The 15,709-nt window shown below is 46.8% G+C and overlaps 1 protein-coding gene across 1 annotated transcript in view; it reads right to left on the reverse strand.

The window, feature by feature from the left end:
• Window positions 1-3,141: 3,141 nt before the first annotated feature.
• The window catches only part of RUNX2 (RUNX family transcription factor 2), an 82,921-nt gene continuing 70,353 nt past the window's right edge, over window positions 3,142-15,709 (reverse strand). Inside the window, exon 6 of the mRNA XM_042832599.1 lies at window positions 3,142-3,732. Coding sequence (XP_042688533.1) covers window positions 3,254-3,732 — 479 coding nt within the window. The 3' untranslated portion in view covers window positions 3,142-3,253. The remainder of the gene's footprint in view (window positions 3,733-15,709) is intronic.

Here is a 15,709-nt window from a genome sequence, read left to right on the forward strand (position 1 = left end):
GCATCGAGAGCATTTCCAAGTGATCTTGGAAGCACTTTCCAAAGGCTTCGATGTGCATTTCTGCGTCAGCCCCCTCGGCTGCCATCTGATGGTGGGAGAGGTTTTCCTGAGGCACCACGAGGTGCAGGGAGCAGAGGGTCTCCCAAAAGTCAGTGGGCCGGTGCTCTTCCATCAGCAGGTGCTTAGAAAATCCTCTCCTTCCCATCTGCTCAAGCAGACAGCGCCTGCACGGCAGCGGGAGCCGGGTGCAGGGGTCAGGATGTGCTCCTCACACAGGTGGAGAAGGCGTTCTGTCCCTATCGCCCACCTTAAAAACCATGGGGGGCTTGGGCAGAGTGCTGTCGGTACTGAGCAAAACAGAAGTCTGGTCTGTGCTGGATTTATCCAGAAACAAAACCAAGTGCTTGAATTTTACAACAAAGTCTTAAAAAAAAAAAATCTGGGTTGCTGCCTGCAGCCACTCTAACAACATTTCAACACAAAAGCACCCTAAAAATTACTTAATATGCATACAGTAAACCTTAAAAAGCCCTTCTCAGCAATAACAAATAATGTACAAATATAGTACCTTTTATTAAATAGGAAACAGCTTGCACTGGCAGTACATCTTTTTCTCTTGCTTACTAAACAAAAACCAAAACTGAAATGTGTAACCAGACACTGGCTTTTTAAGTGCTGCTGAGACTAACAAACGTATTTTACAGTTACAAATAAATGGACAGTGGTATGCTTCAAGCTACCACAAACCAACAATAAATAGAATCAATTACAGCTTCCATCTTTGAAGGAAAACTATTAGGAAAAAAAAAAAAGTGTCTTACTTATATTTTAAGCATACTTGGTATACAACCTTTAGAAGGCAAAGACTTTTTTTAAGAGCACGCAATCACGCAGATTGGAGGAATGTACTACGCTAATGATGACTAGTTGTAGTTTAACAGCTTTGCTATCAACTAACAGGGATGGTGTTGGTGTTGTCCTCGTGGCTCTGTGTGGCTATGCCTGCTGTGGATTCACTGCGAAAACTGGAGGCGGCCCAAGCACAGCCAAGGAACATCAGCATGGCCCGCGGCCCCTGAGGAAGATGCTTAGATTTGGAGTCATTTAGGTTGGTGAAGACCTCAAAGGCCATCAATCCCACCACCAACCCGACCATAGGTTATGGCTGTGCTGAGGGCAGAAGGGGAGGGTCGCAGCCCTTTTGAAGGGCTAAGCCAACACCAGGCTTGGGCATCCCCACCAAGCAAGGGAAAAACAACCTGCTGGGCAAAATGTGTGCACCTCCAATAGGCACTTAGGCAGCAGACAGGTTGGCTTAAGGGGTTACAGGTTAAATTCATTCTCCCTGCGTCAGTGTACCACGCCTGGGAGCCCCAGGGTGGCCTTAAGGTGACTGTCTTCAGCGCCGGGTCTGAAGAGCGGAGTATTGCTGAGCTTGTGCTTGTTTCTCTAGTATGGCAAAGTAAACCCAACGTCTTTAGGAGTTCAGCATTTAATGCTAGTGCTCAGTGATTCCAGGCTGGGAAGCTTCTATCTCAACTTTAAACTTCTTTGTTCCATAGAAAGGGTTGAAAATTTCTAGGGCAAGAAAAGGTTGCACCAATTCCCCCTTACTCCCATTTCTGAGAAACGCAACAACTTGTTAGTTCTGTAGTATGTGATTTTGATTTTTCTTTGGGGGAAAAAAAAAAAAAAAACCAACAAACTATCAGAATTCAAACCAAGCTATCACAATGTTTTAAATATGAATACTTTCAAATTTTGAAGTTCTGAGAATCCTGGGAGAGGAAGAAATCAGGGGAAGGGTTGAAAATATTTCATCCTTCCTACCGCTTTTTCCAGTGTCTCCACAACTGCTGATCAAAAGGCAAGACTGTGTTGAAGGCAATCTGACAGCTAATAAAATATTCTGAACACAATATTTCCTTCATAAGTTACAAAAGAAGATCCTACATCCGAAGTCATTTGATGTGGAAGTATTTGGGCTGGTTTTGTTTCGTTTGTAAGTCACTTGTAAAGCGGTTCACACTGGGACTGCTTCTCAGAGTTGGGTCAAGTTTTGAGGTTCACACCATTGTAGAAATGTAAAAAAATAAAAATAAAAGGCCAACAAACAAAAAAAAAAAAACAAACTACTTTTAGAGACCGAAGTCGATATATCATTACATTAAGAAACGTTTAAAGGGTCCAAATGTCATTAAATAATTATAAATATTCTTTTAAAGTTATACGATGATTCATGTTCGCAAACAACCTCAAATTTTATACACTTATAATTTAAAAAAATATAAAAAAGAATGTAGCTGAACACAAACACTATGCATACCATTTTGGCTCTAGTAATATATATTGCCGTTTCCATATTTTGCATAAGTAATAATGTTTCGTTCTTAAAGGTTTTGGTTTTCTTTTTTGGTTTTTGGCTGATCGAAGGCAAGACGAATGGATACAAAAGCAAAAAGGAAACCCTGGGGCTGTCTAGCCTAACTCGAAGACTTGTTCTCTTTAGGTACCCAAAAACAAAACAAAAAAGGAGTGAACACAGAGAAGTTCCAACTGTTATCTGCAGCAAGGCTCGGTCAGAGTTTTGGGACAGCTATTTTCATCTGAATGTGACAAAGTAAATTGGAAGCAACTTGATCTTTGCTTTCCTTCTTATGTGCACCAATACAAGCTAGTTGAATTGCACTAGGTGTGTGAGCAGGGTCCCATACGTTGTATGATTGCAACTGTATCTGGAGTTCATGATGAGTTTTTAAAAATGAAAGGGAACGCAGCCTTTGCCTTGCATCACCGTGTTTGTCCTGGTAGCTGGGGAGTCCATTCTCTCCTCATTGGCAAAAGAACTCACTATTCATTACCATGCTTGTGACAAAAAAAAAGTGGGAAAGTGGGGGTGATAATTTTTTTTGTGTGTGTGTATAGAAAGTACATTTTAAATATCAAAGAAGGAAAAACGGTTCCAAGAAAAAAAAAAAAAAAGCTTTGATCCAAATAAACTGAAACATGGGTGGTGCTGTGTTGGTTAACTCTTGTGTTATTTATGGCCGTTATCATCCCATCTACACAGTTGCAAACATTGGTAAAATCTATCAATTTTTTTTTTTTCTTTCTTTCTTTTTTTTTCTTTTTCTTTTTTTTTTTTTTTTTTTTTTTTTTTAAGAAAAAAAAGTGAAACAAAAGCCAGGCACTTCGTAGTTTGTCGACCGTTTGGGTTTTTGGCTCGCAGAGGTCGGGCCGGGCAGAAGCAATCTCAGTACGGCCTCCAAACGGACTCATCCATCCTGCCACTAGAATTCAAAACGGTTGGGGAGCTGCTGTGGCTGCCATCCGCCTCCACACCGTCACTCTGGTTGGGCAAGTTTGGGTTTAGCAGCGTGCTGCCGTTGGACGTGGTGGTGCACGGAGGAAGCATCCTGGAAGGGGAGCGGTCCCCTCCCGGCACCATGGGGAACTGGTACGATCCCGACGAAGTGCCATAGTAGAGATATGGAGTGCTGCTGGTCTGGAAAGGTCCACTTTGGTTTTGGGAGGAGCCGGGGTAGGGTGGTGGCAGGTAGGTGTGGTAGTGAGTGGTTGCGGACATACCCAGTGACATGCCTGAGGTGACGGGCGGTGTATAGGTAAAGGTGGCTGGATAGTGCATTCGTGGGTTGGAGAAGCGGCTCTCAGTGAGGGATGAAATGCTTGTGAACTGCCTGGGATCTGAAAATGGGCCCAGCTCGGAAGCACCTAAAAAATTATAACAAAAGATGGGGGAAAACAATTCCGTAAATACCATTTTTTGTATCAAGTGATGATAGAATTTAATTTATTTTTTTAAAGAAAACCCACTTCTTCTGGTCCCCAAAAGAACAGCAGATCATACCCAGTAACACATTGCAAGGAACAGAGTCATACACCTCTCCTACATGCGCCGGGCCAGAATCGTCCCTGCTCTGACTCCACCGATGCCAATGGAGGAGCGGCACTGCCAACCCAAAGCGTGCCGAGTCGCGAGTCAGGCCCCCCAAAAAGCATCTCAAAAATCAAGATCTGAAGAGAGCCAAAAATATCAGTGCAGAGTCGAGTTTGATTTGCCTTCTGCTTTCTGAGCTTTGAGGGTGTGCGCTTGGGTGACTGGTGTCCAGCTGTTCATCGTGGCCTCGATGGAAATGAAAGCTGGGGCTCTATGTCAGCACGTGCCCCCAGGAGCTGAGGCCGTAAGAAAAAATGGCAGCTGTGCAGCTTGTAACAAATGCGTGGCAGCTGGCAACACCGAGTTAGCTGCCCCACTGACACCAATGGAGTTACACTGGGGTGCCCGAGCCCCACTCCTTGTCCTAAAGCCACCTGCTCAGCTATCCTTATGAGTAGGAAATTGTATCTGCTGCATCTGAGGGACTTCAAACTGGGCCAGGATGCTAAAATGATAGGAAAGATGCAAATTTTCCTCTTCACTGTCTATGGAAAATTACAAGCCCAGCACTGACTCTGCTACTGAAAGAAGCTGTTTTCCTATACAGCCCGTGCAGCCTGCTTGAAAAAAGACCACACAGTTTAGGGCTACTATAAACGCCTGAATGGTAACGCTGTGAATGTGATTCTAACGCAAAACAGGGGTGGGTAAACTCATTTTGCCTAATTTTGAATCCCACATCAAACGCCCAGAGTTTAGGAGCAGAACGGAGAAGCAAATGTTAGCAGCTTGGAGACTGCAGGGTGGACAGGAGAGGGGAAAGGGACGGCAGGAGTTTGTTCTGATAGCCAGAGAAGCGGGGAAACAAAAAGGTGTGGGGAAGGGGACAAAGGAAAACAGAAAAAGCCCAACTGAGAAGTGCAGTGCAGAACAGAGGCAACCACCTCAGCCAGTACACGGCAGGCAATGAATATGTGTGAATGAGAGAGACGGAGAGAGGAAGGTATAGAGAGCAAAATAATCACAGAATCAATTTCTCACTGCAGACACAACTACAGCTCTCCAATACTTTAGACCCAAGGGCTCACCCACCTCTTGCTGAACTGCCATCTGAATTACTTAAAAGGAAAACGCGGGCTCTCCTGGGTGCCAACCGATGTGCCAAACACCGAAACCCCACACAGCCTCCATGTGAAAGCAGCAGTGCTATTCCTTGCCGACATGGGGGGCAGCAGACCTGCAGCACCGTGCAGCCCTCTGCAGCCCTTTGCCTTTGCAGCTGCAGGTTCGGCAACCCTGCTGCCTTGCAGGGTTTTGGGATTTAAACCACCATTCTCCCCTGCTCTCCCAGCCCATTTAGCCTACGCCTCCAGTTCAGTATCCTACCAGGCGATACCCCGGTGGCAGCGGGGCAAGTTTTGATACAGCATGGATTCAGGCTGAGGACGTGGGTCACTGCCAGTCCAGAGTCTAACCCATCGAGCTGCAACCCAGGAGCGGCAAGGTGCCAGCTCACAATATTGAGAGCACAGGGTCCTACACAGGCAGTAAAGGCCCAATCTTAACTCTGGTGACAACATGATTACTATTCTCTTTATCTGGAACCGAATCAGTGACCTAGGGGTGCATGGCTCTGTCTCCATCATCACCCACAACAGCGTGGAATGTAATATAACTTGTACCTTCCCAGCAAACACTCTGCTGCTTGATGCAACTGCTCTCGTTCCCAACTGCAAACAATACCCAGAGGCGATACCACCCAGATTCAAAGCTGTAATTTTGGAACTCAATCCTGTATATTGTGAACAGGTCTGATACGTATCTGGAAATATAAGGCCAGAACATAATTTCCCCAGCTGCTCAAAATACTGAGTTTCAATCTGCTACTGCTTACACTCTTTTTTTCCCCTTCTTTTTAATTGTTATTGCAACTCTCCCAACATGAACAGAGTTGCTTTTAGTTTACCCTGACAGAAGCTAAACAAGACTTCTACAATCAAAGGAGAAGTGGTATGAGTGCAAGGGTGCAGAGGAGCAACGGCGTTTTTGGTTTCTTTGCAACTGATATCTATATCTATTTATATTTATAATAAAGGGCTGCCCAGGGAGGTTGTGGGGTCATCGTTCCTGGAGTTTTCAAGAAGTGTGTAGACGTGGTACTGAGGGACGTGGTTTGGTGGGAAATATTGGTGGTAGGTGGATGGTGGGACTGGGTGATCTTGGAAGTCTTTTCCAACCTTGGTGATTCTAAGATTCTGTGATTCTACAATTATCAACACAATAATTAAAAGCCAATCTCATTTTCAGGTCTAGATCCAAATACTGCCTGGATGGATGCACGCTCTGTATGACCAGAACTGTGCACATCATGCTTAGGTGTTTCTAGGACAGACCTCCTTACGCATCCCAGAGAATTCACACTGGTTTTACTGTTGATTGTAAAGCACAATCTTACCCACCCAAAGGCCAAATAACCATAATGCTTCCTTATCTTGCTCATGGCTGTGCCTGCACCACTCCCACACCACACTCACACCTCCAACCTTCCCTCTGCCCAAATGCCTTTTGCTATTTCCATAACTTCCTGCAATAGGTTCTGTTCCTTCTTCAGCCTCCTGTATCCCCAGTGTGTAAAGATATTTTTTGGAGACCAGAAGAAGTTTTCTATGGTGTTTATCCTAAAACTCCTTTTCCAAATTACTCTGGAAACCTCTTAAAGAGAAACCTCTGAAAGAGTTTCTTGCTGTCCTCACTGCTATGCCATCTCCCTGATGCTGTACCACCCTCCTGCCCCTCCCCTCATGTTAGGGCTGACTTTGGTTCTGACTTGCAAACCCCAGCTGCATATTCATTCATGCATGGTTAGCTCTTTGCTGGGCTGGGAACATAAGCAGCTTTTTGGGTACGGCACTACTTTGCTATATCTACTTGCACACAAGCAGCAGCGCTGATTGGCAATATAGCAACATGACAGTGCAAGCAAATAATTCATTTACTCCTCTCTCCAGCAGGATTAAAGATTTATGCTAATTTTTCCACTGTCAGAGCAAGAACATCATTTGCATCTGTGAATTCCCACTCTCGTGATAGCGTGTAATAAATGGGTGAAGCACAGAACCTCCACCCTGTGCTGTGGCCACAACATTGTGAAACCACATTCTGCACAGAGCATCGCCTTTCCTCCTTGCTGCCAGAAACACAGTGATGAGCACAGGGACAGATCTTCCTGCCCCTGTAACATCTGATCCACTCACAGTGTTCGTCAGCACCAAACCGAACAAAACCTTTATGTTAGAGGGTAACCTTAAGAGGCACTGGCACAGGTTGCCCAAGGAGGCTGTGGATGCCCCATCCCTGCAGGCATTCAAGGCCAGGCTGGATGTGGCTCTGGGCAGCCTGGGCTGCTGGTTGGCGACCTGCACACAGCAGGGGTTGGGACTGGAGGAGCACTGTGGGTCTTTGCAACTCAGGCCGTTCTGTGATTTATAGGTTGGGACACACATTTTCTGAGGGACACAGGCTAAGGATAGAAGCGTGGTAACACTAACATGCCAATACTAAGATTATGTAAGATACTATGTTGGAGAATACTTTGCCAGTGTGTTTCAGATTTAGAATAAGAACAATTAAAATTCCATGTGGTTTCACTTATTTTGATGCAGAAGCCTCATTAAAAACCCCGGCCTTGGGAATTTGCCAGCAGCCGACTGAAATGGCTTTGCGTTTGCATTTGAAATCCTATTTTACCTGCTGCAGCTTTGCAGCTCCTCTGCTCAGAGCAGACCATGTGCCCCAGTCATTTCTCTTTTTCAGGTTACAGATGCCAGCCATTCACCTTTATCTGTCAGTGGATAAGCCATGCTTGCAGTCAGCAGAAAACAAGTCAACAAATTTCTGCCAGGTTTACAGCCCTCGGACCAATCACTTCCAATTATTAAAGATCATAATGAACTGTGAATAGATTAACTCCATGTTGGCGCAGCAAGCTGCCATCAACTTGAAGGAGATACAGGATCACTCCATAACTTGAAAATGTTGCACATGGCTCTGTCATTTCTGCAGTTTGCTTTGCCTCTTTATGCTATAAGGCATCACAACAGAGCAGAAGGACCCCTGGCTCACTACATATGTCTGATAGGGAAATACCTATCTGAATGAGTGCTGTGGTATTGGAAGTCAGTGAAGAGACTACCCCAAGGCAACGCAGCTCCGTGCAGCTGAATACATTGACCAGTATCACCTGTACTCGTGAATGGTGTTTGCAGCCTGGCCTGCCTACAGCTGCTCATCCCACCTCGATGAGACACGCTGCACTCTTCACATGAGGAGTCAGCTTTCAGCCTCACACAGCTCTGCCAGACGCTGGATGTTCTGGCTCAAGGTCCATGCTGGGCACCTGGCTCGGGCAAAAACTGATTTATGCACTTATTTGTTTTTAAAATTTCAGCTGAAACTCTTCTGCTGGGAAAATATATATATATTGTTTTGCTAATCTTAAGTTCTGTGCAGACTTCCTTTAAAAGGCTGTACCAGTTCCACACTTTGAAATAAGGATTTGAACTCTGGAATCGGAGTGATTTTTGTGTGAGAGATGCTGCCATGCAAACCCAGCCAAATATGAACAAATCACAAACATTCTGCCTACAAATGGGCAGAAGAGGCTGTGCCCCTATGCAGACAGTTGCCCACAGACTGGGATGAAGTTCAGGACTGCTGAGTCTCACTTTCAGAAAAGCCAATGAACACCAGTGGCACCATGGGACACTGCACCCCATCCTCAGGTCTGTCCCCACCAAGACCCAGTTGGTGAGTGACACAGCCCATGTCAGAGCCACGGCCCCAAAGGGTGTGGGGTGGAACCACACAGAACGGTTTGGGAAGGTGCTCCTCTGCAAGGTTTGCTTTTGTTAAGGGTTCTGAGAAGCCATGAACAAAGCTGGACACAAACAAACGTGTACAGGACAGAGCTGGAAAACAGCATTACAGATAGCTCTCTACATGCATCACAACACAGGGGCACACAGATCTCCTCTGGACACTTATCAGAACATTATAACAAAGACGTTGTCTATTTATCTCCCAAATTCACAAGGAGCAGTGAGTGACTTTACATGTCAGATCCAGTCTCCGGGTTCTTTTTAAAGCAAGCTCCTTCTTTCTTGGGAACACTGCACTGCAATGAACTGTATACAAGTACAGAAATATTAGAGCAGAGCCCATCAAGAAATTCGGAATTCCTTCCTCAGTAAAAAATTCAGTGCTCTGTAATAAGCAAGGCCTGGGGAAATGCAAAGAACAAGAAGAAAACAAAATATTGAAGAGCTGCTCATTAAGTTCACACTGTCCATCTCATGCAATGAATGAGACAGGAATCCCGTGGGAAAAGTATCATGTGATCCCGTAATTAAAATCTGCAATATAATGCACAAGCAGAATGAGGCTGATTTCATGTTGTGCAGGCAATGGAAGTGCTGTGATTTCCCAATTTCTGAGTGCTTTGTTTCAGCCTCCAGAACCCTCAGAGCTGCATCTGCATGGGGCAGTGCTGGTTTTGTTTTGCTCTCCCCAGGTATCCTCCTCAGCATGGGGGAGGTTTACTTCGCTCTGCATTTTGTGACATCCTTGTCCCTACCCACCAGCATTTAATGGAGGCACGATGGCTCCTTCCAGGCAAATCTTCAGTTCCAAAGGCTCAGCACCAACTTCTTTCTGACTGCACCCATGGGATGCTCCCAGGGATTTGCAGACATCTCCTCCTACATCAGTTCCTGCTGTTGCTGCGAGTGCTCAGCTCTGTGCTGGAGCTCTGGGCCATTCCTGGCACCCACCTGTCCCCAGGCAATTGGCCGTAAGGCCACCGCACAGCACCCAGCCCTGCCCACTCCACTGGCTGTTGGGTTGTCTGTGGAAGCTTTTATCATCGGAAATGGTGTGTTTTCAAATGCCTTTTCCCTAGCTTAAAAAAAAGGGGAGGGGGAGGAAACAGTTTTTCTTCCCTTCTTCCCCCCATTTTTTCCACCTGGCAGCAGCCAGCAGGTCTCCCTGCAAACAATAGCAGCAGGAGAGGTGTGAACTGCCCCCCCTTCCCCTTCCTTCACCTCAACAAGGTGTTAACTTCAAGGCCTAGCTGGGACCATTTAAACCGCAGATTATTAAGCACAGCAGTCTCACAAAAGCCAGGGGGGAATGCTTTAACCCCTTCGGAGCCTCACACTGCATACACAAGGACCCAGCTCTGGTGCATCTTCTCTAGCCACCCCTCTGCACCTGCAGCATGCTGCTGCCTTCTGGAACGTGGGTAGCAGGGCTTCGGCACCTAAATCCCACTGATTAATTCACAGATAGATGATTTCACTGAATTTATGCCACAGCACCTAAGACCTTTGGCTGGGAGAAACACCCCATAAATAACGTAATTAGCAGCGTCCATTAAAGCAGCATGCATGCAGCAGCAGAATGCTTCCCAAACAAAAATGTTGCACTGCTTAACTGCAGAGTGGATTTCTGTGCTGTACCAGTCTGGGCTCCGGCACAGAAGCTGGGCTGGGTGGGATGCATGCTGCTGGAAGGAGGCGACGCTCTTCAGGCACCCAACTGCACCTCAAGAGAGCTTGACACGAACACGTGGAAATGGTGGGTAGAGCCCATCTCACATGGGCCGTTGGGAACAGCTGGGAAAAATCCTAAGCCAGCATCACCTCATCTACAGACATTGCCACTGGTGAAGCTTCCCTTGTACAGGAATCACAAACCTTTCTAACGGGAAGCATGGGATGGGGACAAACTGTTGCACTGCAGAAACACATCCTGGGCTCATGGTGTGGCTGCTGGGCTGGCATGGTGGGGAGCTGCCACGTTCCATGACCACCTCTGTGTGCCTTCAGCCTTGGGCTGTCTTCAGGTGGAGAGGAACCGATGGAATCTCCAAAGCCCCCCTAAAATCTCAGGCTATGCATGTGTTACTTTGGGAGCAAGAAGTCATATTTCCTGGAAATAAGTCTTTAGCAGCCCTGCTGCATGGCACAAACATGCATGCAGGCGCACGTTGCTCACCATTCCGCTCTCTCCCACTTTTGCCTACTGGATTTCAGCCGCTGCTGGTTTTTGCAAGCCCCAGACCAGATGCATCAGAAAGAACATTTGAGGCTTTTCTTGGATAGCAACCTAAGCAGAGTTGTATACATCAAGGGAGTGAAACCACGGGGCTGAGATCCGTGATGAACATACAGCAATGGAGAATGTCAGTACAAGAATCCCATACAAATCCAGTGAATGGGAAGATAATATACATTGGGGCTGGCGGTCTACTCTATTACTTTTTTTTTTTTTTTTAAGAAAAATGTGCCTTAACTGTCCAGTATAAATATTTGTTTCCAATGTTGTCATGAATTGTACTTTTCCACTGCATGCTAGCAACTCAGAAATGCCATTGGATCCGTTGTACAGGGGCGGGCGGCGGGGAGGGAAGCCCTTGGCACTTCTCTATACTTTCACCCTTTAAGCCCCTCGTTTTCCTCCCTGTCCCAAATTTCGTTTCACGTCCTGGTCAGATAAAATGAGTCCCTCCCGAGGATGAAGGACAGAGGATTTCTTGCTGCTTCTTGATTAAGAACTTTTAAGAATCCGGGAAGGAAGATATTCTTTGAAACTGGATCTACTGTAGGATGGGAGCCAGCACACAGGACACCGTGTCTTTCAGAAAGGGCCACACACAGTGCCACTCCAGTCATATGACTTCTCTGTCACATCCTGAAGCCATTTCCAGCTCGTGTGCGAGTTTGTACTCCCATTTAGAAGAGGATGGGATATATTGGGAACACACATATGGAAACACTTTCAGGGAATCAGTTTCCATGAAATCCATAATGAGCCAAGTGGCTTCAGATGTGGCAGCATGCCTCAGATTAGCCAAAAAAAAAAAAAAAAAAAAAGAAATAGAGAGAGAGAAAGAAGAAGGAGGACAAATCTACCCTTTCAGTCCTTATTTCAGTTGTGAGGCAGGGAAAAAAAAAAATAAATAAAAAAAGAGAAACCACTAATGACTGATGGCTACCAAAACAGGGAGCCACAAAAATACAAATACTGCAAGTGCTTCCCCCCGCCCCGACCAGTGGCACTGCCATCATGGCCCCACAGCTCCCCCCAAATCCCCAAATCCCTGCTGGCTCCGGGCGCCGAGCTTGTGCCGGGTCTGTGTGTGTGTGTGCATGGGCCGGGAGGGGGCCTGCCCTTTGATAGCATGTGTGAGTAATTAAGAGCATTTCCAAAGCTGCAGCTTGGTGATAAGCTGTTTGTTAAGCACATCTCTCGAGAAGGGAGCCCTGGACAGCCTGGTATTGTATTAAATGCAGAATTGGTGGCCCTGCCTGCCGCAGGAGGGTTGAGCTTCATCATCCTTGAAGTCCCTTCCAACCCCTGCCATTCTATGTGTCTGATTCTATGTTCAGGAGGGACGTCCCCTGGCACGGGTCAGGTTGTGCCTGGGTCTGATTGAGAAGGGGAATTTATGGCTGGGGTGATGCGCTGGGTGCCAGGCAGGGCGGTGCATCACCCACATGATGTGCCCAGATGTGCTCGGTGATGGCTACCAGCAACTGATACCAAAGGGGACAGCAAGGCCATTTGGGGCCAGAAGGAGAGCAGCCTCCTCAACTGAGCTGGTGGGATGCTGAGGTCATTTCTGGATGGCTGAGGAAGTGAGAAGCACGGGGGAATGAGCACAGAGTGGCAGGAGTTCAAACAGCAACCGGATAGATGCTACGTGCATCCCTACGGCAGCTAGCCGCGTTTCAGTCACGAGAAAATAGCCAGGAATTTGGCTGCTAACGGGGGCCGTATCCTACAAACCCTACTTTTCCTGACAAACAAATGACTCCACAAATAGTCCCTCTGTTTTCAATAGGGTTATTTGTGGGAGGAGGGACCACCCAACACGAGAGCATCGGGCCCTCGCGCCGCAGCATTCGGAGACCTTCCCGGGCGGACTCGGCACACACAATCCCCGCAGCCTGCAGCCTCCCCTGGCTGCTGGCCGTGCTGTTCATACAATGCTCTCCTCCGCTTCCGCCTGCAGCAGCGGCGCTGCCATTTGTTGCTCCGGAGGTTCTTTCCACTGGAGCTCTGCTCACTCCACTAACTCGAAACTTCTGCATCAGGGAGAAGGGCTCTTTGAAAGTTTTGCTTGGCTTCGCTTTCAAAGCAGTGTCTGTATATTTTAGAATATGTAGGATTTTCCTTTGATTTAGACCTCTCTCTCAACAATAGACAAGAGAAGATTTCTCTGCCGAGCGACTTAAACAAAAACAAACATATTTTGGTTACTCGGGCCTTGTTCTCAAAATGCTTTTTTTGTTTTTTTCCAGGGAAAAATCAAACCCTACAAATTGTTATGCAACACAAAAAAGCCCTTAAACTCACAGACGGAGATAGGCTGATTTTTTCCCTTCTGACAGAAACTAAATATTGAGCACACAGGAAGAAAAGCCGTTTCCCCAGCCCCCAGACACTGACAAAAGACGAAACTCCTTCATCTAAACAATGCAAAACACGCTGTCCTCTAAAAGAGCTTTTTTTCCCTCCTTAGCTGTCAGCCCTGCCCACCCCCAGGTCTGTCCTCCCCCCGGGATGTGCTGGGTCTCTGCAGGCCAAAAAGACATGCTCACTGCGGGCCAGCAGCTGGGGGCTGTGCAGGCATTCTGAGCAGGAGCTGTGCCCAGACCATCAGCTGCTCTGAGGCTGAACAGAGCTTAACTCATACAATCATAGAATCACAGAACGGCCTGGGTTGCAAAGGCCCACAGCGCTCATCCAGTTCCAACCCCCTGCTGTGTGCAGGTCGCCAACCAGCAGCCCAGGCTGCCCAGAGCCACATCCAGCTTTTGACACTATACACCTTTCTGTATCAAGGTTAGAGGCGCTGGATTCCTTTTTCTATTCAGCATTGCATCACTTCATATGATTTTCAAACACATTTCGTAAAGCCGGTGTAAAACCCTCTGTGCATTTTTTCATCTATTCCAGACCTGGTCCACATTCTTTACTAAGTTAAGACAAGCTGCTGCAAGCTAAGGCTCTGTCCATCCTAAGCTCATCCACACAGCATTTCCATTCATAAGTTGAGCTGAAGCTTCAACCAGCCCAACTGTGAATGCTTCTAAATACATGCTTCTTCCCCAGGCTGTGAAGTCTGAATATGGTTTTTATCCTCCCAGGAAACGGGTGATGAGAAGGAGAGACAGGCTTTGGTCAGTAACAGCTCGCACTGCAAACACGCTCTGGGCTGTTTGCTGTACGGCACCTTCTGCTGTGCCATGAGCAGCTCAAATCACTATTGATGTCTAAACTTCAAATCAAGGTAACCACGTCTCAGATAAACCACAGCAACAGCCCACGTGTGGGCTGAGCTCATGGTGAACGTGAGATACTGCAGTTCTGTAAGAGAGGACTCATGCAACTCACAGCCCTGAGCTTGCCATAGGCTGGAAGTACTCACTGCTACCAATGTCCGACTCATGCAGAGCCTGTAGTTAAGTCAGGATAACTTGACTAGTCTCCCAGTTTTCTGTATTTTGCAGACTCAAGTGACTTCTAATCAGGATTGTAAGAAAGAAATATACCGTGGAGATACTGCACAAGATAATTACACAGTGGGGGGAAAAAAAACATAGTTTTTTTTCAAGTTAATAAAGCCCTCTTACTCATTAATGCTGCTAAAAGGACAAAGGTGCTGCACTGTTTCCTGACCCCCTTGCCCTGATGTGTTTTGTGACCATAGGCACATCACTTGACTTTCCCGACTAGGTTTTGCTTGCTGTAAGATGGACATTTGGTACTTCAAATTAGCCATGTCACAAAGCTGAGTAACACAGCGTGGAAAATACCATGAGATTTTTTGTTGGAAGATGCTGGAAGGGTAAGAATATGAAAGGTAAAACCGCTGAGACATCTGACCAGCTTTTTAACCGAGACACACAAAAGACAGAGTGAAGAGAATTTGGCTTGAAATAACCTTCCACGTGCAGTTCTGGTGTCTGAAATGAAAAGAAGGGACACAAAGCCTGCAGTACCATCTTCAATTGTCTTCATCTGCTTGAGAAAACACCTCAGAGTGGAGCAGTGAGAGGCGGAGGCTGAGACCCAGGCGCCAGGCTGCAGCTCCACGGCAGCTGGAACGGGTTCCTATGTGGGCAAGGAGCCTTCAGAACAGCTCCAAACCAGTCTGGCCCACCTACGTTGGGCAGGCCAAACTAGGAACTGGTTGGGTTTGGACAAGCCTTAAACCCAGCTTCCTATCTAATTTTGGAATCTAATACGATCGGGCTCCTAATTAGGCTCCGGTGGTACTCAGATCCCCACCTTGGCGCTCCTTTTCGCCCATAAAAAGAAATCACGGAATGACTTGTAGCAGGAATCAGAACGAAAACAAAAACAAACAAAAAATCCCTTTAAAGGGAGACATTTGAGAGAGGAAGAGGGAAGAAAGGGGAAGAGAGGTGCCTTTTTCCCACTGCCAGGATTCCTCTGTGGCTCCTCTGGACCTGCCAGTATCCACATCACAGCTCCCGGGGACTTCCTCTGTGGAGCTTGTGCGGGACGCTTCTTCCAATGAGCCATTTCATCTCAGGCTTAAGTTGCACAGCTTCTGGGTCGGCAGCCCTCCTGGCATTTTTGAGGCACTTGCTTCCTTCCCTATTTGGGAAACCAGCCGCCTTTTGCAGAAGGTCTCACTTTCAGTCTTCAATCCCTCGTTCAGATCCCAGCTTTTGCTATCAGTGGTTATATAAATGTTTATGCTTTTTCACACTGAGGTCA

The sequence above is a fragment of the Centrocercus urophasianus genome, unplaced genomic scaffold (genome assembly GCF_019232065.1).
Source record: "Centrocercus urophasianus isolate 14NV4802_14NV808 unplaced genomic scaffold, USGS_Curo_1.0 seq_39, whole genome shotgun sequence".
In the NCBI taxonomy this organism is placed as follows: domain Eukaryota; kingdom Metazoa; phylum Chordata; class Aves; order Galliformes; family Phasianidae; genus Centrocercus; species Centrocercus urophasianus.